General features: G+C 37.6%; 1 protein-coding gene across 1 annotated transcript in view; it reads right to left on the bottom strand.

The window, feature by feature from the left end:
• Nucleotides 1-25,645, bottom strand: part of LOC131359248 (latent-transforming growth factor beta-binding protein 2-like) — a 109,555-nt gene that overhangs the window by 60,964 nt on the left and 22,946 nt on the right. The window contains exons 4-6 of the mRNA XM_058398951.1: nt 6,760-6,983; nt 3,924-4,094; nt 260-463 (exon numbers count right to left, since the gene is read on the bottom strand). Of these exons, the coding sequence (XP_058254934.1) occupies nt 260-463; nt 3,924-4,094; nt 6,760-6,983 (599 nt within the window). The remainder of the gene's footprint in view (nt 1-259; nt 464-3,923; nt 4,095-6,759; nt 6,984-25,645) is intronic.

The following is a 25,645-nucleotide window of genomic DNA, read 5'->3' as shown; positions in this document are numbered from 1 at the left end:
TAGATCCAGATACTGTAAGCACTAATATTTGACTATTTGCACAATTTCTGATTTCTGTAAATCAAAAGTCAAGTAATAACAAATTGCATGTCATGCCTGGGAACACATACCGAATACACTTTTAAAAAAATGTGTCTAAAATGATGATCGGCAAGATGTTTGCAGATGCTGCATTCCCTCCTCTTTAATTCTCTTATGAAATGTGTTAACATACTGAAACCACAGTCTCATTGGGGCCATGATTGTGTTTTGCCTTTACCTTGCTGGTTGGAAAGGGGAAGGGTGTAGACTGAGTGAGATGAGCCGTCCTGCACTCCGTTGCTGTTGGCTTGTCGGCCTTGAGAGGGTTTGTTGGGATTCTGAACTGGAAGGTGACAGAACTTTCCTGTGGCATTTGATGGGCACCAGCATTCGTTTTGCCCGATACACCGTCCTCCATTCAAGCACGGAATCTGACAGAAAACTAGAAGATAAACAGAGAGTGTGAGCACACTGATAATTTTCCAATTTTGGAAATCCTACAAAACTTGGTCTTGAGGGGAATATGAACCCTTATGGTTTCATCCTTAGGAAAAAAAACACATTAAGCTGGTCCTCATATAAGTGGGAAGATGGTACTGCCTTAACCTCTGCTTCCTTTAGCTAATGATGCTTTCAGCTAATAACTTCTTGTATTCCAATAACCAAACAGAGTCAGCTAACAATTACTGAACTCACAGACCAATAACCACATGTTCTGTGTTTTCAAATACCTTGATGTTTTAATTACTATTAATTTTCTTTAACAGAGAGTAAAAAACAACATCTTGTACTGTATGAACACCAAAATATTTCAAGCTACATGCCAGATCTTCTTTATAACAGGCAACAACATCACAAACCAGACTCATTTTTGCAGTCATGGAGAGCAAGAATGGAATGATACAGATGAACAGCTGTGCTTTCACAGAGCATCTTTAATTCTCCTTACCTTATGTCAGCAGTGCCTGTGCCCTATATACCTGTGACCGGGGCATCCGAGCCCCCAAACTGAACCCATTTGCAGTCAGACTTCAAAGAGGCACTATGAAAAATACCTAGGAAGCTTCAGCAATAAAAGGAAGGGCCTTTGTAGTCACAAAACAGTGAAAACAGTTCTGACCTCAAGAAGGCATATGTTCTCCTCATTTGAGCAACACTGTTTAAACATTTTTTTTTTAGATAATAGTTGTAGTGCAGCAAAACAGAAATAGATGAAAGCCAAAGAATTGAAACAACCTGTCCCAGCTCTTCTTCATTTTCTCTACAAAAGATCAGGAGACATATTCAAGGAAAGACAAAATAGTGTCTAGGGTTTTTCTACAAGGGATTCTCTGAAAGTCTCTGGAACTGTACTGGAGAAATGAACACCATACATCTGAAACATTTTCCCTCAGTTGTTATTGATTATGGTGATGGACAGTACTGTCTCTCCAGAATCGCCAATAACTGTTCAACTGGGTTGAAGTCTGGGGACCGTGAAGGCCACAGCATGTGAATCATTCAGTCTACTCTTTCTGAGGATGCCCTGTGACTGGTGTAACGTAATCCTGGAAGAGACTACTGTTACAAATTCCCCCTCTGAACATAAAGTCATTCCTCGTTCATGTTTTCGCTTGTTTTGGCATGTGTCTTTGTTTGGGTTTCGGTCTTACTTTTGTGCCTATCCTCCTATCGTGTCATTAGTGTGTTACCTAATGTATTCACTTGTTTGTTGCTAGTGCAGAATTTGTTGTATTTATAACCTGTGTTTCATCGCCATGTCATCATACAGTTAGTGTTAAGTCCAATCCTTAATTATTTTTGACGGTTCTATATTCCCCTAGCACATATATTTGTGTCTTTTTATATGTGCACGTGAGTGTGAAATTTCAATGGTCATGCTTCATCTCTGAAGAAAGTCTAAATATTAAATATCAGGATATGTAATAGTCAGATTATTCATCTATGCAGGGTTTAGTGCCACCTCACATTTATAATGATACATGTATTACATCAAATGCTTTATGTGACAGACCTCAGTATTAGAACAAGGATTAAAAATATCAGGTCTTCTCTCAGATGTTGGCAGGTGCCAGGAATGTGTTTTCCAATGTTCAAAGCTTCCAAGCTGTGAAAGTGTTTAAAGCACCCTGACATGTTCCAAACAGCTACTACTGAAGGAGTCCTTCACCCTGAAGCACATTAAATGTGTTTATATTGAAATATCTGTGATGTGGCTAGATGTTTCTTTATTTTCCTTATTTGCATGGAAAGTTAGCCGGTCTATGCTGCGCCAATGTCACAGCAGGACATTGCTAGTGCACTTAATAGAAAAAAAAATTCTGGCACTCTGCATTTTCTAGCAATGTTTTATTATTTTATTATTATGGAAATTTATCTGTTTATCTGTTTGAGCAGAGTGTACAGATGAGGAAGTCAGACAGCAGGACGGTCTAATCGATTAAAGTGCTGCGTTCATGGAGCTTTATCTCAGTGGCACGACTATCAGCAGATAGTCAGACGGCATTGTGGGTCATATAGGAAACCATTTACTAAAGTGAAAAGTTTAAGTTCTTTTAAGATTAATAAATGTGACAAAAATGGCATACTTGCACATGGGTTATTCAGGCAAATAAATCACATTTCCCAAATAATTTGAACACATATGTAAATAAGAACAAATTTTAGCTCTTCCTCAGAGGGAAACTCTTGAAAGCTCAACACAGAACACTTCAAGAAAGTGTTTCTATACCAGAAAGAGTTCTAACTCCCAGGACATGGGTCCAGAGCCTTGACTAGGTAAGCTGTACCATTCATTCTCACTGAGTTTGTACCGTGAAAGGTACACATTTTTATACCTTCAGTAGGTAAAAAGGTGCATGTAGTGCCTTTAAATCTTTACCCCATAAAAGGTAAATATGGTCCTTAAATATCTTTTTGAAATTTTGACATTTTCACTCAAAATTTAGTGACTCTTTTTCAAAGAGTGTATAATTTCCACTGCAGTTATTGAATAATAGCTTCTAAACTGACCAACTGTATTTTAAACCAGTAGTTCAGCAGTAAACTGCAATAAAACAATTAGTGTCCAACAAATCCAAAGAGCTCCAACAAATATACACAAATATTTTCATATTTCAAACTCTATTGAAATCATCAGTGTTTCCCAATAAAGTTCTAGATAATATAGTACAAATAAAATGATCTGCATCTTGTTCGCATCAGTCCGGTGTCATGGTATTGAAAGAAGGGAAACAGCTACAAACCCCATTGATTCACTGCTCTATACTACAAGTATGTTCTCACCAGTGATGAAAGGACTTGGCTGGGCATTAAACGGTCCACTGCTGTTAACTGAGCTCTGGTGTATGAAATGTGCTTCATTAACCACACGCAGATCTAGTGGGAGAGTGGGAGCTTTCCCTATAAAGCGGATTGAGCTGTTAGGAGAGGCAGCTTGGTATTGTCGCCTCTCCTCAGGCCCTCCGCACTGGCTTGGGGCTAAAGCAGGTGGATAAAAGTGGCTTTAATGTAATCCCTGTTAAATCTTGCTCCTTTTCTCCTTCTCTTTCCCTCCCCCTGTCATTCCTTTTCTTCTGTTGGCCATATGAAATGGTTAAGGTGAGGTTCAAAGCGAGGTGTAAACCACAGACGAGCAGGGGGTAGAGAGGAGGGAGCGTGGGACGAGTGTGTGGTTTTTCCCCATCTCTAAACACCTCTTAGGTCTCAGTGCGCAATCACAGAGCCGATTTTCTCCCTTTCTTTCACTCTTTAATAGCATGCTGAAAGGAATCTCTACAAAATGTTTCATTTCAGTGCATCTCAAAGACAAGGAAGACCTTTTTTCGGCAAAGACAAAACATGCTCTGCTGAGAAATTTAAAATTCAGAAATGCATGAACTGCGAGATGATGAGAAACTTACAGAGTCTGAAGCCATGGGTCTTAGACGGCGGGCCTTGGTTCTCGCTGTACACAGTGGTCTTATCTCCACGCTCACAGCTATTGTAGCATTGCCCCCCATGGCAGATCCTCCTACACACCATGGGCGTAAAGACGATCTTGATTCGGTCCACGTTTGCTGTAAGGTTTGCTCCTAAAAATGGTAATGGAGTATAATAGCAACGAGAAAGCAAGAGCTGAAAGCACAGCACAGACACATACAAGAAGTGCTGCATCTTCTTAAGTAACACTCTCCCTGTCTGGACACTGGTAGAACAGGAGGTTTATAACAGTGTAAGTGCGTCAGTGGCAGTGTGTGTGGGTGTGAGTGTGTGTGTGTGTGTGTACACCAGAGTCTGGATAGCTGGAAGGATGTGTCACTGCAAAAGCTCTCCAGAGCAGGATGGAGTGTGTGAGAGAGAGAGCTTCACGAGGATAAGGCGTGTGTGAGCGTGCACAAGTGTGTGTGTGTATCTGTTTGTAGTTGGAAGGGAAGTCTTGTGTAATGGTGGGAACCTGTTCAATTCCCGTTGCCTTGTAAATGATGGAAAAACAGACGTCTGAAAACACGGATCTCTTGGAATGTTTGTGAGGATTGAACTTGTTAAACGTTGCCATTGTAGTATAATTCGAGGGTGTTGTTAGATCCTGTCCATATGCACATGTCATTATTTATTCATATTTTTTCTTGAGCAAATCTGATTAGGATTTTATTTCTTTTAATTGAACATGCTGCTTTTAAAGTTTCCTAGCTATGTTGTAGATGACAAAGGAAAGGCTTTGAAGCTCAAGTACAGAGTTATGGTTCAAAGTGTTTGTGGGGTTTGTGTAGAGCACGTGTGCTGAGGGAAAAAAGGCCCTAAGGCACAAGGAGAAAGACATCAAACACCTTGTGTGTGCATGTGTGACAAAAATCACCGAGTGGAGATTTTCCCTTGAGTGTAACACTTGTAAGTTGTAAGTAAAGAGAGTGTGCGCGTGCATAACGTGTGTTTGTAATTGTGTTTAAATGACAGTGATAAATGTGTGTTTTCATGTCTGTGTTTATGTGTTTATTTGCTTGTTTAGCCACAAATTTCCCTGTGGACATATTAACCGTGTCAGTTAACAAGAGTTTCCATTGTATCCAAACACAGCTCCGTGTGTGTGTCTATTTGTTTGAATATACCTATTTGTGTGTGTGTGTGTGTGTGTGTGTCTATTTGTTTGAATATACCTATTTGTGTGTGTGTGTGTGTGTGTGTGTCTATTTGTTTGAATATACCTATTTGTGTGTGTGTGTGTGTGTGTCTATTTGTTTGAATATACCTATTTGTGTGTGTGTGTGTGTGTGTCTATTTGTTTGAATATGCCTATTTGTGTGTGTGTGTGTGTGTCTATTTGTTTGAATATACCTATTTGTGTGTGTGTGTGTGTGTGTGTCTATTTGTTTGAATATGCCTATTTGTGTGTGTGTGTGTGTGTGTGTGTGCTTTCACGACAACTAACATAAACCTAACCATAAACATTTATAAACACTTATTCCAGACATAGAGGCTTCTTTTGTCAACTAGAATGCGAAATTTGCACGAGTAATGTCTTTTGTTTTTGTACTTAAACTCAATATATATAAAGAAAGAGTATGTGTATGTTTTTAAGCATTAATAAAGATTATATGTCCTCATACACCGAACCATGCGTGTTTCCACTGATGTTGTGTAATGCACTGGTTCTGTTTGCAGAGAAACGGCTCTATTCTGGGCTTCTTTTTCTTCAGTCGCTATTGTGTTTCTGAGATCATACAGTCAACCATTTTTTCTCTATGTTGTTCCAAAAGCTTTTGGATTAGTCTACTTGCTTGAAACGCATCTCTGTGCTACTTTTGTTGCAGGAGGAACTGCAGCTGTGTAACTGCTGCTGCTGCTGCTTTCAGGTTATCCTGCAACTCTTTTCAAGGAAATGCTGGCTTCTCATTTATCCATATAAAAGATAAGTGTATATATACCGATCAGGCATAACATTATGACCTAATATTGTGTTGGTCCCCCTTTTGCTGCCAAAACAGCCCTGATCCGTCATGCACTGTGTATTCTGATACCTTTCTCTCAGAACCAGCATTAACTTCTTCAGCAATTTGAGCAACAGTAGCTCGTCTGTTGGATCGGATCAGCCCTCACTCCCCACGCGCATCAATGAGCCTTAGCCGCCCATGACCCTGTCGCCTGTTCACCGCTGTTCCTTCCTTGGACCACTTTTGATAGATACTGACCACTGCAGACCGGGAACACCGCCCAAGAGCTGCAGTTTTGGAGATGCTCTGATCCAGTCGTCTAGCCATCACAATTTGGCCCTTGTCAAATTCGGTCAAATCCTTATGCTTGCCTATTTTTCCTGCTTCTAACATCAACTTTGAGGACAAAATGTTCATTTGCTGCTTAATATATCCCACCCACTAACAGGTGCCATGATGAGGAGATCATCAGTGTTATTCACTTCACCTGTCACTGCTCATAATGTTATGCCTGATCGGTGTACAGTGTATATGAAAGTCTGTTGAAAGTATGAACTAAAAGAAAACGACATACAAAAACAAAACTTGTCACGGTAAGGTTTCTTACTTCACTGTAGGTCAAATGACAGACTTGCGGTAATATTAAGTTGACATGCTGATTACATAAATAACTTTATGATGGCTGACACCAATTGGAATAAAATGTAAGCATGTATTTTCTATATACATTTTTAACTTTTAGAAACATGTAGGTAGGTTTATATCAGTTTTCATGATAGCATTATATAGTTCAGTATCTGGGTGTGTGTGTGTGTGTGTGTGTATTAACCTGCTGGAGTCACTTGGTTGCTGGAGGCATGCGGCTGGCCATTAGAGTAGGCAACGTGCTGAGTGTGTGTGTGTCCATGGTTGTGTCCGTTTGCACTGGGCAGAGCGTTTGAGGTTATGGGTGCTGTTGATGAAGGATAACGCTTAACAGTCCTGGAGGCATGAGACTGTCCTTCACCAGGCTGCTGCAGCGGAACCTCAGGAGAACCACGTCTAACCTGGGTTCTGTCAAAAACAAACGAAATGATGTTGATGAGAGTCAATGACAGAAGATACTGCAACTATCTAATATAAGCACTGCATGTGAGAGAGCAAAAACATGGGAAAATATTACATCATATATTTAACAGTCCCTACCAAGCCGATGGTATCATTTTAATATAATTTTGGCTAATTTGAAAAGCAGGATGCTCTCATGTTATTGTGTTTATATTTGTGTTTTGCAATTAGTTAATTACTGCAATCAGAATTTGACATTTAATAGCTACATGATTATCAAAAATTCGTTGTAAACAGCCCTGCTCATCAACTGCAACAAATTTCTCCTAATAATTTCCAGGGCGTTTTTGTTGAAACGAAGCGAAATAAACTGGAGGGTAAAATAATGATGAAATATTTGGGCCTCACACAAACAGATAAATAATAGATTGCAATTTAATACTTGATATATTGAAATTACTACTAGATGTGTTCACCTGGATGAAAATAAGTTGGATAGTCGGGCTGTTAAACAGATTCGGACGTTGCCTTTTGTGCTTTATGTCCAAGCAGAAGACAACTTTGAACTGTGATGTACTAGGAGATATGGCGCTAAATCTGTGCGTGACTTGGATGAGACGTACACGATGGAATTCTGGGGTACTCTGACTTTTATGCAAAATCACTGGACCAATACCAATGAGTACAACACAAAATCTTTACAAAAGTGTGCATGAATGTATTGCCGTAATTATTGAACTGTATATTGAGATGCATATTACTGGAATGGCTTTAGGTTATGTGTAATATATGCATCTCAATATAGATTTCAATAATTAAGGCAATAATTATTGAAATGAAGTCACAAAAGTGAACTGTAATGAATACATATGCAAGACTGTCGGATTTGGCCAATCTGCCAGTGACTTGCAACTGCCTGCATTTCTTGGACACTAGACACAGTAGTAAAATACTCTATCATTATCTGTCTGGTGACAAGCTAAAATAAAAATGTTGCACAATTCCTGAACTTACAGAGGACCGGAAAACCCTTCACACGGTAAAGGACTCACACACAGTTCTGAAAACCACAGACTTTCCTGGACTCAAATATGTTTATCTTTTGTAGATATCACCAACACAAATAAAACTCTGAAATTTGAAGGTCTGGTTTCCCTCTAAAGTGAATCAGGCGAGCTGATTATTGTGTCACTTCATGATGGGACATTTGGACAGCCGGTATCTCAATATAATCTGAACTGACTAGTCTTATGTCTGCTTCACTACATCATCTAACTGACACCTTGAGCAAAAGCCTGACATTCACTTGGCTAGTCAAGTTTTAGACATCTTTGGGCAAGCTGACTGTTTCTAGCATCACTTGCTCCTGGCTTTTTACCCAACATCATCTTTGCAGGATGACAGCTAAGGCAAGATTAAAAAGCAAATAACAAATTTCCATGTCATCTTGGTGAAATATGTTTATTGCTTAAGGTTTATTTGTTGAATTATGTTACAATTTTAGGCAAACCCCGATTATTGAATTTTTTTGTGTGTGGATATTTGCCAGAATTCAGCCACATAGAAATACAATGCATATCAATGCATAATTTTGTCATAAAAATGAAAAGCTGAGGCAAGTATCAGCACATTCACACAATCAAAAGCCGTCTGAAGCAAGTTAAAATTCAACAATGTAAAAATATTTCAATATAACCAATCAAAGCATGTAACAAACTGCAGTCGTGCAATCAGATGCATCAGTATTGCTCCTTCAGTAAGGTGATGTTAAAAAATAGTGTGGCTGAGTGTGTTTTAATGACCTTTTTCCCCACCCGTCTTCGTGAGAGACACCTGGCTGACTCTCACACTGGCACACGTGCACGCTTCAGACCAGATGTCTCGCCTTGCGATCTCAGTTCATTTCCTCGTTGAATGAAGTCACTGCTGCCCTTCGCTATATTTGGACAAAGAGGCCTCATTTTCTTTGTTTGATGTCATCATCATTAGCTGAAGGCTCACTGCACTTATGATTTGGGTGAACAAATTTGCAAACCTTGTAGCCAGGATTAAATGCATGAAACCTGCTGGAGAGTAGAAAAGCTCCTTTTAAAGCCTCAAATAATACCATTCACCTAATTACATCTGACTCTGAAAGCATATACAGTATGTGTGTGGTCATAATGTGAGGCTGATGGTTGAGTGAGATGTTAAAAAGTGGTTTTGAATACAGGCGATGTCCAATGATTTGCTTAAAATAAGATGATGGGTTGTTTCCTTGTTGACTCATAGACAGATTGGATTGTGTAACTAAAGAAGAGGTGGTTATATAACACGGTGTAACTGCTTTAAAATTCGACCAGAAGCTGAAGGTCGTTATTAAAGGGAATCACTATAGTCTAGACATCATCAATCCCTTGGGGTATGATAAGAGCCACGTAATATCCATTGCATGTTCTTTGTAATCAAAACAGACAAATCTAATTACATAAGAGCTTTGTAAAGCGTGTCAGTGTGCTTTGCAAGTATATTGTTTCAAACTGTTGTTCATTATGTCATTAAATTTAAATGAGACAAAGCCCACAAGCTTCAACAGATGTGGACACAACTGATGAAAGCATTCTCTTCAGAACTTTTGCGGTTTTGTTCGTGGACTTTATCTGGTAAGTGTGAGAAGGTCATTATGTATGAGACATCCCGGAACAATCCTCACACATAGTAAGCTAAATTCATCATTGTCTAAAGGAAACGACTGTTAACAAGTGCAGGAGCAAGCAGGTTTAGCTAGCAAAGAGAGAAACTAACTTTTCTTCAAGCCCACTGACCACAGCAAACCAACAGTTGAGCAAATTTTGGTCAAACATATGTGATTATATGGGATTATCTTTTTTGTTGGCTTTTCTTGTCTTATCTTGTCCTGTCTTTTCTTGTCTTGTCTTTAACAATATTCAAGATCTAGAGTCTTAACTGTTATGGCAGTACCAAATGAAACAGAACTTTATCACCTATAAGCCTCTACTTCTCACATGAACTTGCTATATGGACCCTGATCACCGAGATTAGTGTCAGAGATTAGAATTATCTTGGAATCATAGGCTCCTTACACAAGGGATGATGAGTTTTGTGATGGTTTTGCTTCGCTGAATCCAACCTGCAAATATAGTGGAAATGTGGGAAAAATAATTTCAATGTATTAGTGAATTAAATTATATTGTATAAATTATATAACGAATAATGAGTGAAGAATACTTTTAGTGTATAGGAGCAAAGAAATGTAGCATGTCTCAGTGTTAAAACTTTCATAGCTCATGTTAATGGTTCTTGGTTTCACTGTTTTGTTTGTTCTTTCCCCAATAAACTGTCTTACAATAACACTAGATTGTGTCAGTTTGTTATTAGCTACAATTAGCAAATGATATTGAATTCATAATTCTTGCATCACTGGATGTAACAAATCTTTTTGTACCTTGCTAGATGAGAAACAGCTATAGCCTGTCACATTATGTCACTTTCTATGGATATGGATTAGTATTTGACCCCACCCTAGATTAACCTGTGCACCCCACTGTAAAAGGTCTGGCTACTCCCCTGCACAGAAGACCTTCAGAAAATGTTAGTGTGACAACATCTGACCTTCCTGCACTTTTAATCTTATTCATCTCGAACGACAGCTCAGAATAACATGTTCCAGGGGTCAGTAAAAGTCCAAATATGTGCTGTGTTTGGTCAATTTAGTCAGGATAAGTGATTTAGTCATGTATTCTATTCCCATGGTTGAGAAATGCACCATAGTACCATATAAAAATATTTTCATGTCAAATAACCCACCTTTCTTGTAAACTAACTGAAATTGATGTCTTTACTGACATATTAATGTTTCCCAGTGTTTTCAAATTCTTCACACACCAGCAGACTGGTTACAGTGAGGCCACAACAGAGAGTTGCACTATCAACACTACAGACACATGGGAAAAGTTCAGCAGTGTATGATCTTGATGGAGTTGACAGTTTGCTCTGAGTCGTGAGACTTCCAAAGAAACCAGTGAGAACTGGTTCTGCTTCCCCTCACTGAGAAATCCAAACTCAGCCATGCCAATGAGGATGTTTTACACTCCAGACAATTAGTGTTCAGCCACCTGGCGACAGTGTTGGGGATTAACCTGATGCAGAACAGTTCATGAGTCAGAAAGATGTAGCTTTACATCCATTCATTTGGCTGTAATCAAAAACATCTTAGAACCAAGGCAGGATACAACTGGTTAAGCTTTGTGGTCCTGGGATTTGAACTCACAACCCTCTGATCTTCTTCTTTAGCTTCCATACCTGACATATCAGCCAATCCTCATAGAAAAACTTTAACATACAACTTCTTAACAGCACCTTATAAAAGACCCATGTCTGCACAAACATACCTACATATCCACGTCTCTAAATTATATTATTAAGATATACAGTTCATACCCTACCACTGCTTGTTCTTCCCATATCACCCTCATGTGGCTTTCCTTTGGGTCCTTCAGTTTCCTCCCACCTCTGAAAACTACACCTGTGGGTGGAGTGGATCATCTAAACTAACCCTTTGGTGTGAATGTTTGTGCATAGTGCCCTGTGATGGAATGTGGAGTCTTATTCAAATGAATGAATGTACAGTAGTTTTATTGCACTAGGTTATAGAAATGTTTTATTTACTATAATGCCTCTATCACCTGCGTTTGGGTTGATGTGCATCGTCATTATTGTTACTATTTTGTATGCCTGAAATACCCTTAAAATATGCTTTAAAAAAATATGGAAGATATTTTAGGCCCCATTTTGATAAACATCTAATCATTTCATCAGCTAGCTAAAATGATAATTCTGTAGAAATCCCAAAAACCTTTCTTGAGGTATCTCACTAATGGAAAACTTGCACAGATGTCTGAGGCATAAAAACGCAGTACCAAGAAAAGACAGCAGTGGAGCCATCCCTACTGGCATCAGTTTTGACTTATTGATTTACTGTATATTGTAATAATAATTAAGACATTTTCATATTTAAATGAACAGTAATCTTGATAAAGCTTCACCAAGCTGCCTTTTCTTATTGTATTTCTTAAAATTCCCAAATAAGCAAAGCACCTCACTACTTTGCTTTAGTTCTAATTGAACTCAACAAACTCAAACCAAATGAATTTTGATTCAGTCATAAAACACTTACATTTGCATTTGTCTTAGAAACCAATTTCAACCAAATGTAGTGTGATAGATTATTTAATAAATGTATTTATTTTTAAAAAATTCAATCATAACCCACCTAAGGTGTAATTTAATACATTTAAATTAATTTCAATTAATAATAATTAATAGAATTTAATTGTTTTCTAGTCTTGTCTTAGTCGTGTCATGGCTTACATGGTGATACTACTGATTTTTGTTGTTGTTGATGTTGAGGTTGTTGGCAGCCTCTCATTTATTTGTATTTATTCTTCAAGTTACTTCAAGTTACATAACTGGGTGAAATGCATACTGTATACTTAAATAACAAATATTCATTATATAAAGTGAGAATTCACTTCATAAGACATTTCAACAAATGCGATGTCATATCCATGATATATGTACTATATACGTTGCTGCAAATTTATTTGCATGTGAACATGGTTTTAGAGTAAGTTAGATATATAGCATCCTATCAATTGAGCTTTACCCCATAGCAAGAAAAAGCTCTTCTTACTACTCATGGCAGTTGTTTTGGCTCTGACATTTTCTCATAGAATTCTCTCCACATTCAGTCATTAGCATTGCATCTTTCTTAGAGGAAAATAACGTGTTCTTTCCACTGTTGTCATTTAGTCAACAGATCAAGTAAACATAGGGAAATAAAATTTAAATTTGATGAAAACTAGGAGATGTTTTAAGGACAAGAACACATTCCATGAATATTTTCCTGTAAAATTGGATGCAGAAAGAGCTGAGTGACAGAAGCCAAGTTTCTGCTGGGACATTCAGTACATGGGCTTTGTGGGTGTGCCAACCCCTGCGCATTGGTAGGTGGGTAAACAGTTCAACACCCATCACTGCAATGCTGAATTGATGATTGTTTGCATTTAGGTGGCTATTGGAAACAGCAGTCCTGTAGGTCCCTTTGTACAACAAATGTTAACATGGGAGAAAAGGCTTGGGAACAGACTGCTAAACACACTTGACCTAGTTTATAAAACTATGACTGTTCAAAAGAGAAATCAGGCATAAATTGTTACTGTTTTCGCTACATGACAAAAGTGTGAACAGCAAAAGTCATTCATTTATGTCTTCTTAAATGTTTAAAGCTTCCTATTAAGTTAAGTTTAGCACAAAAGCACTTCTGAATGATAACATGACTCTGAGCAGCCCTTATCTTAAAGCCAACATTACAACATTCTAACCGTTCGAAAACGATCCTGAATAAAATCCCCTGTCTAACTGTTTATCCAACCCGTTCACATTTCATTTTGTTCTGTTAGGCCTCTATTTTCTACAGAGCACCAAAAATGCAGTAGAGTTTGCAGTTGTGTCTGAACATGTACAGTTAGGTTCAGAGAAACCATTTCATCATGGCAAAGTCCATTTGTCTTTCTGAACTGTTTGGAAGGAATGAACCCACATCCATCCTCCAAGCATTTAGCATCGATCAGTTAATGCAGAAATTTTCTGATATGAAGGCTGTGTTTGAGGGCTGGAAATAGTCAGTTGGCTATGCACTGACTGTCTAAACAAATCTCTCTGACATCAGACAGGGCTCTCTGGCATCAGCTGCCTGGTCTGGGATTCCGAGTACTGTGAGCAAATGGACAGCAACAAAGCAACAGTAAAATGGCACAATTCCAAGACCCTATATTTAGCAATGGACTGGAAATAAATTAAGAAAAAGGGGGCACAGCAATAGCATAGGGTAACAATTCACCAGTGTTCTGTGTAAATTTAGACACTTCATCATGCCAAGAAATAACCTTTCATTAAAGAGGAAAAAAATGATTTATCCGTATTTACACAACATGAGTAATGCTCATGTTTCCATCTGAACTAACATGTGAGTCATCCAGATACTATTTATTGTATAAGAGCTTGGCATTATTAGCATCAGTCAGAAAGCTGGTTGGCAAAGAGGTGATAAGTGGCGTCTGGTGGAGGTCAACTAGAAATCCAAATTTGCCCAAGTTCTCGTAAAATCCTTAAACCACATCATACGTAATTTGAGTTCGAGAATCCAAACATGTAGATCATCAGGCTAATTTGGAACAACAGAACACTGGCAAAGGGCATAATTGTTATTGAGCTTTACGGCTGAAACAGGAGAGACTTTGTGTCTATAAAAAATGCTTTAAGAATGACAGAATTGTTCCAACTAAGGAATTTTAAATGTCTTTAGGCTTAAAAATCAAATTGCCGGGTGTGAATGTCTTATGGAAATATAGAATTTACATTAATATATGAAGTTTCAGAACATGCACACAGACTTTTATAGCTGTATATCTTGGCATGATTTGAATCTGTGAATTTGCTCCCAAGGCCTAAGTGCTTACAAGGAATCAACAAAAAACATGATATTCAGATGATACAAGATATGATGATTTGATAAAGGCCACAAATGAATGAAGTTGCTGATTAATTTCTAATTCTAACTGGACAGAAGGTGTTAATCTGATAGAAAGTGGAGATTTGATATATTAATCCACTCATTTTGATTTGTTAGCATTTCTACACTAGAATTTAGTGTTTAGCATGGAATAACAGAAATAACTGTGCTGTTAAACAGATAAATAATCATCAGGCAAATGTACTTTTAAAGGTCATGTAGAATCAGTAGAATTAAAAGGTCTGGTTTATGGACATCTGCTAGATAGATTATTGTGATTCAAATATGTGGTTTCAGTCGTTCTCTATCTTATTGGGTAAAACCAAAAACATTCAGTGGACAAGAATAATTTGCACCAAAATGATGTTTCCATTTTCAAAAGTGTTTAAATCCACACTGGTTTTTTAACCACTTCCAGCAATAATGAAGTGATGGCTGCGTTGGAAAGCTTTTAAAACGTAATAGCTTTAAATATTAGTTGTGTCTTCGATGAAGGGAAAAGAAAGTCGACCAAGTTGTCCTGCAGCTGATATTCACCACTCTAACACTGTGATTATGACTTAACTGGTATTTTTTGAATAAACACCTCATCAACTGGCATACCAATTTCTAGATGCAGACTCAATAAACTATTTCAGTGGCCTGAACCCAGTATTTGGGGGGGGGGGGCTGTAGAAAAGCTGATAAGCGTATGAAAAAAATTGGCTGTAGTTCAGTGACTCTAAAAATGAGCCAGTTTATTTTCTCCAGCAGCTCCTGTGTTGTGGCTTGTCCGATCACATGCATTTATATAAATAACTGAAAACAGTTCATTAGACCAGAGACTAGCTACAGGGCTAGAGACATTGCTTCAGAAAGATCTTCCAGTTCTTGCAGAATTAAATCGATTTCCCCTTTTATTTATCTCTCTGCTCTGTTTAGCAAACAAACAACAAAAACAGAATGTTTAAAGATGAATGGAGATGGAAATATGCTTTTATTCTCCCCGAATTAAATACAAAATAAATCTGTTTCCTTTGTTTAGAGTCCATGGTGCATTAAAAGCTAACTGGTGTCGCCATTCAGTCTTGTTAGCTGCTCCACTGTAAGCCAGGACATTTTATGCAACTAGACCTTTACAAATTTTTGTTGGGATTCACTGAATTACACTAGAATACACAATACATTCCCAGCAGTGTGTTAGTAATCAAGACTATGTAATGTTGACTTAAATTTGAAAATCTGTGGGAAATAGAGCTATGAGGGAGGCAGTAGGGGTGCGGTAGCCATGCCGTTTTCACATTACGATCCACTATTACTCACGGAAATAACACCCAGCTGCCCTCAGAGCGGTAAACCACCCCTACCTAATGTATCAGCTTTTCCCAGGCATTATGTCTCATTTCCAAGGTTGCTGTCTCGCTCTTTAAGGCCCATTCACCTAACATTTACCATGACTCTGGAACATATAAACGGCAATATTTTCCCCTAAAATATGTCAATGAGTGTGTAATAAAAGTTGTTTTGCCACATCGCTCTTGACAACACTCGAAAAGCTGGTATAATCTTTGTCGTCAGTGAAGTAAAACTAAAATAAACCAGAGGTTTCTGTCACTTCAAAGTACTAACATAAATTGCAACCCTTTGGACGACTTTAACCTCTTGTGGTCATATGCAAGTCTGCGAGATTGTGGTGTAAGACTGTTGTGCCTTTTCAGCACATTTAGAGCACCCTGTATTTAATTGGAGAGACACATGTCTCCTTTTGGCTCTGTTCACCAACAGGTTGGATTTAAATTTATAGTCCAGGATGTAAACTTTAATTTTAAGTGTATTTACATCTATATTATGTGAATTTGATAGTCTTTCACAGATTCCTCATTACAGGTGACCATAATTAAAACACATTTTAGTTGCATAATTGTGTCTTGGCGATTTCTGTGGCAGTGCATCATTACTAAGCTCAATGATGTGCTCTTTTGTCAGTTCAACAGAAATTAATCCATGACTTTCTGAACTTTAGCCTTATTACCATAAATCCATTTCAAGTCCAGGAAATGGCATTGCACTTCATTTAACTATATTTCACTGATTTTCATGTAATTGACTTTTATCAACATCTGTCTTTCCCAAGTCTTAATGGTATGTAAAGAGCAAATGCCTTCATTATCAATTTACCATGTTGTAATATTTTACCCACAAGCATGTGGATTTAATCAGACACTCAATGAAGAAGGAGAACATTGCCTTGACTCTACTCATTAAGACCTTCTCCAAATGCTTGTCCTGTTCTTTTTATGGGAGTAGACATACTGCATAGGAAGCTATCTTAAATATTTATTAGCATTTTTTACTCTTCTGGCTGTAGTTCCTCTGTCATATTAAGAAAACCAGCAAACTGCAACGTGTTAATATTTATGTTCATGTGCCAGTACATAATGAGACGGTAGAAACTGACCAAGATGGCAATTAGCTGTTAAAATGCTTTTAAATGCCTTGATTTAATGGATAGATATTAAATTATACAGCTTGAAAAGATATAAATAGTTGTTCAAATATAAAACTCCCTATGTCATCATGCCAAGGAAAATAAAATCACCATATATTTTAGTCATCATATATTTATAGTCATGATATTTAAGACCAATAGATCCAAGGTAATCAATAGATTTAAATCTTAGAAAATCTTAAAAAATGTGTGGTCTGTTTTCATTTAATTTGCTTGCAACACAGCCCTGCACCTGGCATTTAAGATAAAGCCTTGGCTTATGGGCTTCTCTATTATCCAAAATGCACAGGGCCAAACATCAGTGAACAATTATTCCCCATTGACTGCACTGTTGTGTATTCAAAGCATCTCTAATCACTGTCTTTCTGGAGAAGATACTGCTGATCATAGCGCATTTTGCTTCATTTTCAAAAAGGATTAAAGTGCCACAAGACAGATGTCTTAATTAACAAGACCTGGTCTATCCATGTTCCCAGAGGTTCAAAGTACTTAAGTAGTTCTGTAGCATGACTAAATGATAGGTATCATTTCAGAGGATTTGGCCTAAATGCCTAAATACCTAAATACCTTCTTTAATACTCTTATTTAGTAACTTCCTCCTGTCGATCATAGTGACACTAATCAATCATGGGCATACTCTGTTCATGTATGCGGATGGAGATAGACAGCACTTTCCTCTGAGTATGTTATGCTACCCGGTGATGCAGCATTAGCAGAAGTTCTAAAAGAAAATGTGGTTGGCTCGCTTTATGTGCGAAGGAGATAGTCTTAATCATCCTTGGTTAGTAGTTGTTAGTAGCAGAGACCTGACTGGTGGGTGAGAAATAGCCAAGACTAACTAAGGGAGAAATGAGGTGGGCACAAATGGTTGAACCACAGAAACCTTAAATTTACAAACCAAACCAAAGAACCAGACATTTAATATGACTCACGCACAAGTTAGCCCAATGTCTCTAGTTTCACATAAAAAGGGCATGCTAGTTCTCAGTATTTGAGCTTCTATGAACAGGATAACCACCAATAGCAATAAGTACCACCTGTTTACATTCTTGTGTACATGGGCACACATGCAAAGACCTTTCAGCAAGGAATCAAAGTGATGTATGATGTAGTGTTTGCTATAAATACAACTGTAATACAGCCATCTTTCCCTGGAATCTGCCCGACATGTTCTTGCCAGGAGAGTGGTGGCTCCAATTATCTGAGGTTCATAGAATCACAATTACATAAGTCACTACCATTCTTAACTGCCAACAGTGGTGAAAGTCATCTGGATAATGTAGGGCACAGTGTTATGGGAAACTGACAATACCTTAGGAATTAACTGGAAAGGTGCTCAGAGATGACCACCAAATTCCTGCCACTGGGGGAAGTGCAGTTAACCTTGTAGGACCAAAAGATTGTGCACAGTGATGGCCATGTACCAGCACAGTATACTGCATTAAGTGGCAATACCCATGAGTAAGAAATGCTGTAGGGGCTGGACATCCAGCCTGCCTACTGCCGATGGTGATGATGTCCAGCATCCAGTATATGTTTGCCACCTGATCTAAATGGTATATTAGGGCAACAAATGGAACACTTACCAATGCTGGCTTACCTTCAACTCTACTATTTCAATCGATTAATTTTCAAAACTGGGTGCTCAATCTGACTATGAAGATGATTACAAAATCATGGTAGTGCCTTAAAAGCCAAACCATGTATTTTCTTGGTGATGGTGAAATAAAGATCCATTTGAACCACTCATGTGGTTGCATGGCAGAAATTATAACCCATAACCTTAATATAACTAAAGGAAAGGTCTTTAGGAAAGAGTTTAGCCCCCTCAAATTGGATGGAAACTGCAATTTTTCTTCTGTCCAAGGACTATGTTGGCAAGTACACTATTTTGCAACAGGTGGACACATTTTAACTTTCAGTCAAATCTCATTCTAACTAGCGCTTGACATAACACCCCTACTTCACTTCAGTATAACTTTTTCCATTACTTCATGGTTTCTATCTTTTCATTTCAAGGATCATCAGTAGATGCTTTAACCAAGGCACATGGTACTTTGTATAAAATGAGGTCACTTTTGAACAGGAGTATTGGAAAGATTTGAGCTGTAATTTAGGTTGTGATTACACAGTTAGACACTACACTACTATATATCAGAGGAACGTCTGACCTTTTGCTCAAAATCCAAACATAAAACTGCATGGAACCTGTCCAATTTCAATCTGGACTATGTTTCTTTATCGACACAGCTATATTTCAGCAAATGAGCACATGCTCATACTTGTAGTTGCTGTTTCCTAAGTACATGTTTTCTCTCTGGGTTTGTTTGTTTTTTTAAACTGTGAAATAGCTGAAACTCATGTTTGCCACTAGAGGCCCATATAACATGTCAATTGCTCCAGTGAATCAATTTTCACTAACACTTGAAGTGAAGAGTGAGAATGGAGGGTGGAAAGGACAGCCAGAACCAGAGGGAGACAGAGAAAGAGGGAGTGAGAGAGTATGAGAGGAAGGAAAGAGGAAAGACTGTGGTGCAATGGTGAGACTCATCTATCCAACAGGACTGGAGTGCTAAACTTGAAGAATTGAGCAATGTTTCTGTCTACATACGCATGCAGAATTATTTAGCCAAATAAGACAGACGCAATCACAGATGAAATGCATGAATTGGCAAGTTCAAATACATACAGATTTCATTTCTACACAAAATCTTCTATCCAAACAGGTGCAGAACACACCAGGACTAGGAGCGGTCATGTAAAGTCCTCATAATCTCTCCACAATTAAGATCTGATCATTCTATAACTCCTAAACACCGCTCGAATATTTGAGCAGTGATTAATTATAAGGAAACTATAATAAATATATTAGCGTGATAGTAGTTTATAGTCTGCAGGCAATTTCATGAGTACAAAATTAAAGGAAATCTTTGGCGAAAGTGTTACCACATGTTTTGAAATATTCTCTTCCCCATTATCATTGAACTGCATTCACAAATGGTTTTCTCTCTGATTTATTCCAGCAGTGAAAGAGGCCTAAATTGCTAAATAATCTGATTAGGTTAAGGATTGAATGGCTAAAATTTCTTATCAGATTTTATGCAATAAATAGTCATTTTGGTGAATATTCTTTAAAGCATCTGAAGCAGACTATAATAAATGACTAATTTAAGTATTGGAAAACAGTGCATAAAAAGGGCGAACAAATAAATAAAAAAATGTAGCAGTTGTAATGTTATAAAGGTGCAATAATGCATTTGGCGTAGTAGGTCAAGGGTTCATGTGGAATGCTGAGTCTGCATTTTTTGTCATGTTGACGTTACATAATCCAGTGTATGCAGAGAAGCCCTACAGAATAGCTGCCCTAAATCACTGAAAAGGATGTCCCCTTGGCTCCGGAAAGTCCTAACCCCTCACACCCTCAACACTGCACAGTCACACTGCCCAACAGGAAAGCCAAAGGTCAAAGGTCCACCCTGCATCACCAGCACACCCACCAGCAGCAGGAAGCACTACGTCACTGTCCACTGTCACACTTCTGAACTTTATGAGAATTTTTTCAGACTAAAAATCATGACACTGTGGGAATGGGGAAAAATACTTAAAATTAAGAAAATAATATAAAATATACTACTTCCATCCAATTTAGGCATTATAATACCCATCAGCTCGATCTCCAATATAATAGCCATCAATCCAGAAGTGTAAGATTAATATTTGCTAGTGAGTTTGGCTCTTGGTTTACACAATAACTTGCTAAAATTATGCTAACTTGCTAGCAAACCTGGCTACTGGCATTAAGCACTCATTATAATATTTAGCCTAATGTTAAATTGGCTTCATATTAAACATTACTACTGGCTTTCATTACATAGTAGCACGTTAACTAGCATGTTAACTAACATTTTAGCAAACGTGGCTCAGCTTAACGCTGGCTAGGTTTCTATTCAACCTGGCTACTGGTTTACACAAAATGAAAGCCAGTTTTTAGCCAAATCTTGTTAGTGTTTGGTTTTGATTGCTTCATTTACCCTCATTTTAGTAAACATTACTAAAGTCAAATCTTTCTTTTCTTTTCTTTTTTTTTGCATTTATGTATTTTTTTGTGTACTTATAGCTGTGAAACATGCGAATTGAAACTTTTGGCTCAGTATTTGTCTGGTGCAGTTATTGTATTGGTTCAGCCACAATATGAACAAAAAGCTGTACTGGGAAATCAGCAGGTCTTCCAATTCAAAAGAAACCAATGAGATGATGTCCTGAGATGCTTGTGAACTAACAAAAGTGAAAAGTAAATTAACGCATGACATGCATGTGTAAGACTTAAATACAGTAATATGTCTGGAACAGAGCACACACCCTCAGCACTAACATTTTAGCTACACGTAACTACACATGTGATGAGGATTCAATATTATATGAGACACAAAATCCTTGTTAGTATTGGTTTAGTTTAAATGTTTTGTGGTCAAAGACTGTGCCCTTTTTAGGTTTTTAAGCCTGCAGAAACTACAAGTGTATTTATGGTAAAATTTTAAATGCCTTGTATGACTGCAAACATCATGGTGGGTAAGGAACATTTTAGCAAATGTACTGGTAAAAAACAAGCAGCCTGCTTAAAGAGGTCTGAAACCTTCTTCGCTACACTATATGGCCAAAAGTGTGTGGACACAAAATTATCACTGCCACATGTGCTTATTAATCATCCCATTCCAAACTGAGGTCCTCCTTTGGTGTTATAATAACCCACCTTTCTGGGAAGACGACTTTCCTCTAGATTTCATAGTGTGGCTGTGGGAATTTTGCCATTCAGCTACAAGCGCATTAGTGAGGTAAAGGCTCACATACTGTAGTGTGTCAGAGGTGGACAAAGTACACAACTTCCTTACTTGAGTAAAAGTACAGATACTACTGGTCAAACATTACTCCATTACAAGTAAAAGTTGTAAAGACAGGTTTTTACTTAAGTAAAAGTACAGAAGTACTAGTTTTTAAAAGTACTTAAGTATCGATTGTAAAAAGTAAATGTCAACGCACTGTTTTTTGTTGCACTGTTGTATGCAATACTTAGAGTACCTTTTGTAGCAACCTTGTGAATATACTGACCAGTTTGTAGTATCTGTTGAATTAAAAGCTTTTAGAATGTTACAAAACCTATAGAAATTAAACAACTGAATTGACAAAAAAGATGGGTATAATCATTTTCATTTTTGTTTAACACTCCTACCACCCCCAACAAAAAAGTACAGGTACATCTCAAAAAATTAGAATATCATGAAAAAGGTCAATATTTTTTGTCACTCAGTTCAGAAAGTGAAACCCATATATTATATAGATTCATTACACATAGAGTGAAATATTTCAAACCTTTATTTCTTGAAATTGTGATGATTATGGCTTACAGATAAGGAAAACCCAAAATTCTGTGTCTCAGAAAATTAGAATATTGTGAAAAAGTTCAATATTGGAAAGTCATGGTGTCACACCCTAATCAGCTAATTACCTCAAAACACCTGCAAAGGTTTCCTGAGCTTTTAAATGGTCTCTCAGTCTACAGCAACACTGCTTTAACAAAGAGTTATATATATTTCCACATTTCATTTACATTGTTTTAATATTCATTTACACCATTCTCAAGGCTCCTCCCTCCTGTGTGCAATGCGTTGTGGGCAATATTATCCATTAGAGTGTGCATCGTTCTGCACTTGGAATTTCTACTGGAAGTAGGAATTTTTGGAATACTCTTTTCAGTATACTACGATTTAGGGCATACTAATTCTAATTTTGAATACTATTTAGGACTATTTTTTTACAATTTCATAGTATGAGAATTTGGACGCAGAATACGTTTTTGTGTGTTAACTAACATCATTACCAATGTGTTGGTGGTGTATAATATACAAAGCATATCTTCATCCATTTTGCCAGCAATTGATCAATTGAGTTCAAAAAATTACGGTAAACCACTGAACTTTACGACAGGTGATGCTACAAGAGTGAAAAAAAATCATCCTCTGAATAACGTAACTACTTTCTACTCGATGACCTGGACAGAAATGTAGTGGAGTAAAAAGTAGAATATTTGTCTTTCAAATGGAGTGAAGTTAAAGTAACAAGTATCCAGAAAAAATAACACAAAAGTAAAGTACAGATACTCAAAAAGTGTACTTAAGTACAGTACTCAAGTAAAGTACTTCTTCACTGTCCACCTCTGATGTGTGTGATGATCAGATGTCCACAAACGTTCGACCATATATTGTAAGTACCATTTCCTCACACAATGAGTGTTAGACTTGATCAACTTGTTTTAGGTATTACCATGTGACACGTTTTCACAGGCCACAACAGGAGGCGAAAAATTTGATTTAACATAAAGAGTATGGCCATTTCCAAAGGGAACAGAAGATAGTGTGTATGTGAAGTCTGTCATTAAAGAATCTTAAAGCCCTGGTGACTTGCTTCCTGTCTGGCTTGGGGGATGAAGTGTGTAAGTCTGGCTAGATTGGAAGAGCAGATTTCTAGCTGGTAGTCTGGGATAGCTTTACCAGACCGAAGCCTACTGTACAAAATTCGACACAAAATGCTGCAGGTCTGAGCTCACTGTGATGAAACTATGTTTATAAACTATATCTTACACAAGAGTAAAGAATGCAAAGTGGGTTACAGATTTTTCCAATACACTGACAGCTCAGTAGTAAATTTAGTGTCTTCCCAAAAGTCATGTTGCTTCTTGGTTCTACCATTTATAGTAGTACGGTAAAAATATAAAAATTCTACTGCTGATGGAAGTTTTTGTATTGCTCATAATATTTCCTACCAATACTGATACCAAGCCTTTTAGGAGTAGGTGTATATTCTTTCATATCAACATGTCTGCTTCTACAATAAATACTACTGGCCTGCACTGGCAGCAGTTCTGTAGAACTATATTTAGACTTGAGGTTACAGTAAAAAAGAAAGATTGGTCTCAGTTAATGCTTTTAAAAACTCCCACAGAAACCTCAAATTTCCCCTGAGGAGAGTTTCTGGTGTCTGAGTAAATCTTTGGTCACTAAGTGCTGGTTTTAGTCATACAGCAACAGCAACAAGTGAGTAGGATGTGACTAAGAGCCGGTGCAATAGGAAATCTTGCCTTTAACCATTTTGTCACTCATTAGCCTTAAGATGGGTATTGAAACCACCAAATGTGAAAATACGAATGGCCTACATCTGGGAACCACCTACTGTGAAATAGAAATGTTCTAAATCGCAAATGTGTTAACACCATTTTTTTATGTGTACTACTATCCTTGGTGCTCAGTGATGTTTTCCAATAGTTTTTAAAAGTATATGTATCACTCCAGATATTATGGACTGTTAATGCAGTATGTTCCACTGGTGGTCTTGTACATTATTAAGGATTCCACTTGGCCGGTGCAAGCAGTTCACAGAGCTTCAGGGCATAACTTAAATTTTAGTAGGAAGTTTTTAGGCTGTTTTCAAGATGTTCCAAGCACTAACTCACCTCAGATTGGAAAGGCAGAGCTTCCTTCAAAACGGCCCCCAAAGCCATCTTACCGTTCTCCAACTAGTATTATCTAAGAGTTGGCCAGTGAAACAGATTGCCACTGGGAGCACCGAAAGTGTGTGCTGCACACATGAACCGAGCTCACACCACTCATCATCCTGTGGAGCCGTGATGTCACAGAGAACAGGATGGGAGGCCAAACAGGGCCCAGTGCTCAGTCCGTCTGCCACAACTCATCACCTCACCAGCTGTTCCTAACTACTGGAGCAATGCAGACAAGGGTCGGAATAGAAAAGCCTTAATGCACCAGTTAAAGTAAAAGTATGATACTGACCGTTTGATACTAAATGACCCTAATTCATGTACAGAAAGCTGATTATATTTCAGAGGGCATGATGAACAGCTTAAATCCAAGAAAAGTCAAATTTACATTGGGTCGACTTTTACAAAAATGGAATTTTTTTGGCAGCTATAGCAAGACCTTAGAGAGAAATACAGAATGTATGCTATCAGGAAGGACTATGGCAGGAAAAATAGTTGATAAAAGATAAAAGAATAGATTTAGATAGAAAGGTATAGGAAGTCAGGAAGTCCTTTTTTGTTTTTGTTTTGTTTTTTCCCTTTGGTCATGAAATCACACCCAACTGTTATCAACCTTCTAGTTATCATCTACCTCTTATATTTATTACTTTTATTGCTCTGTTTGACGGGTTGCTTGAACTGAATGGGTTTCCAAACCTCCATAACTCAAATACAAATAGACCCATCAAAAATGTCACCTTGGACCTAATGTGGAAATTCCAGGAATAAAAATTCTATGACTGTAATAAACAGCAAAAAAGTTATAGTGCATGCTTACAGTGGATTTGGAACAAAACACAATAGTCTATAACAATAAAGTGTGCAAAATTTAAAGTGGTCTGAATACATTTCAAAAGTACTGACTGTAACTAGCCTAATAATGAAAAAGTCTAATTGTTTTAAAGGTGGAAGGGGTATTTATTTTACAGTTAAATGCATCCGTGGAGGACTTCTATAAGCAGCAAGTCATATTGGTAACGTTGGAATACAGACTAGAAATTAAATGGATAGATCCAGAT

Source organism: Hemibagrus wyckioides, linkage group LG09, assembly GCF_019097595.1.
Source record: "Hemibagrus wyckioides isolate EC202008001 linkage group LG09, SWU_Hwy_1.0, whole genome shotgun sequence".
NCBI classification, from domain to species: Eukaryota; Metazoa; Chordata; class Actinopteri; order Siluriformes; family Bagridae; genus Hemibagrus; species Hemibagrus wyckioides.
This window is presented reverse-complemented; position numbering and strand designations above follow the sequence as displayed.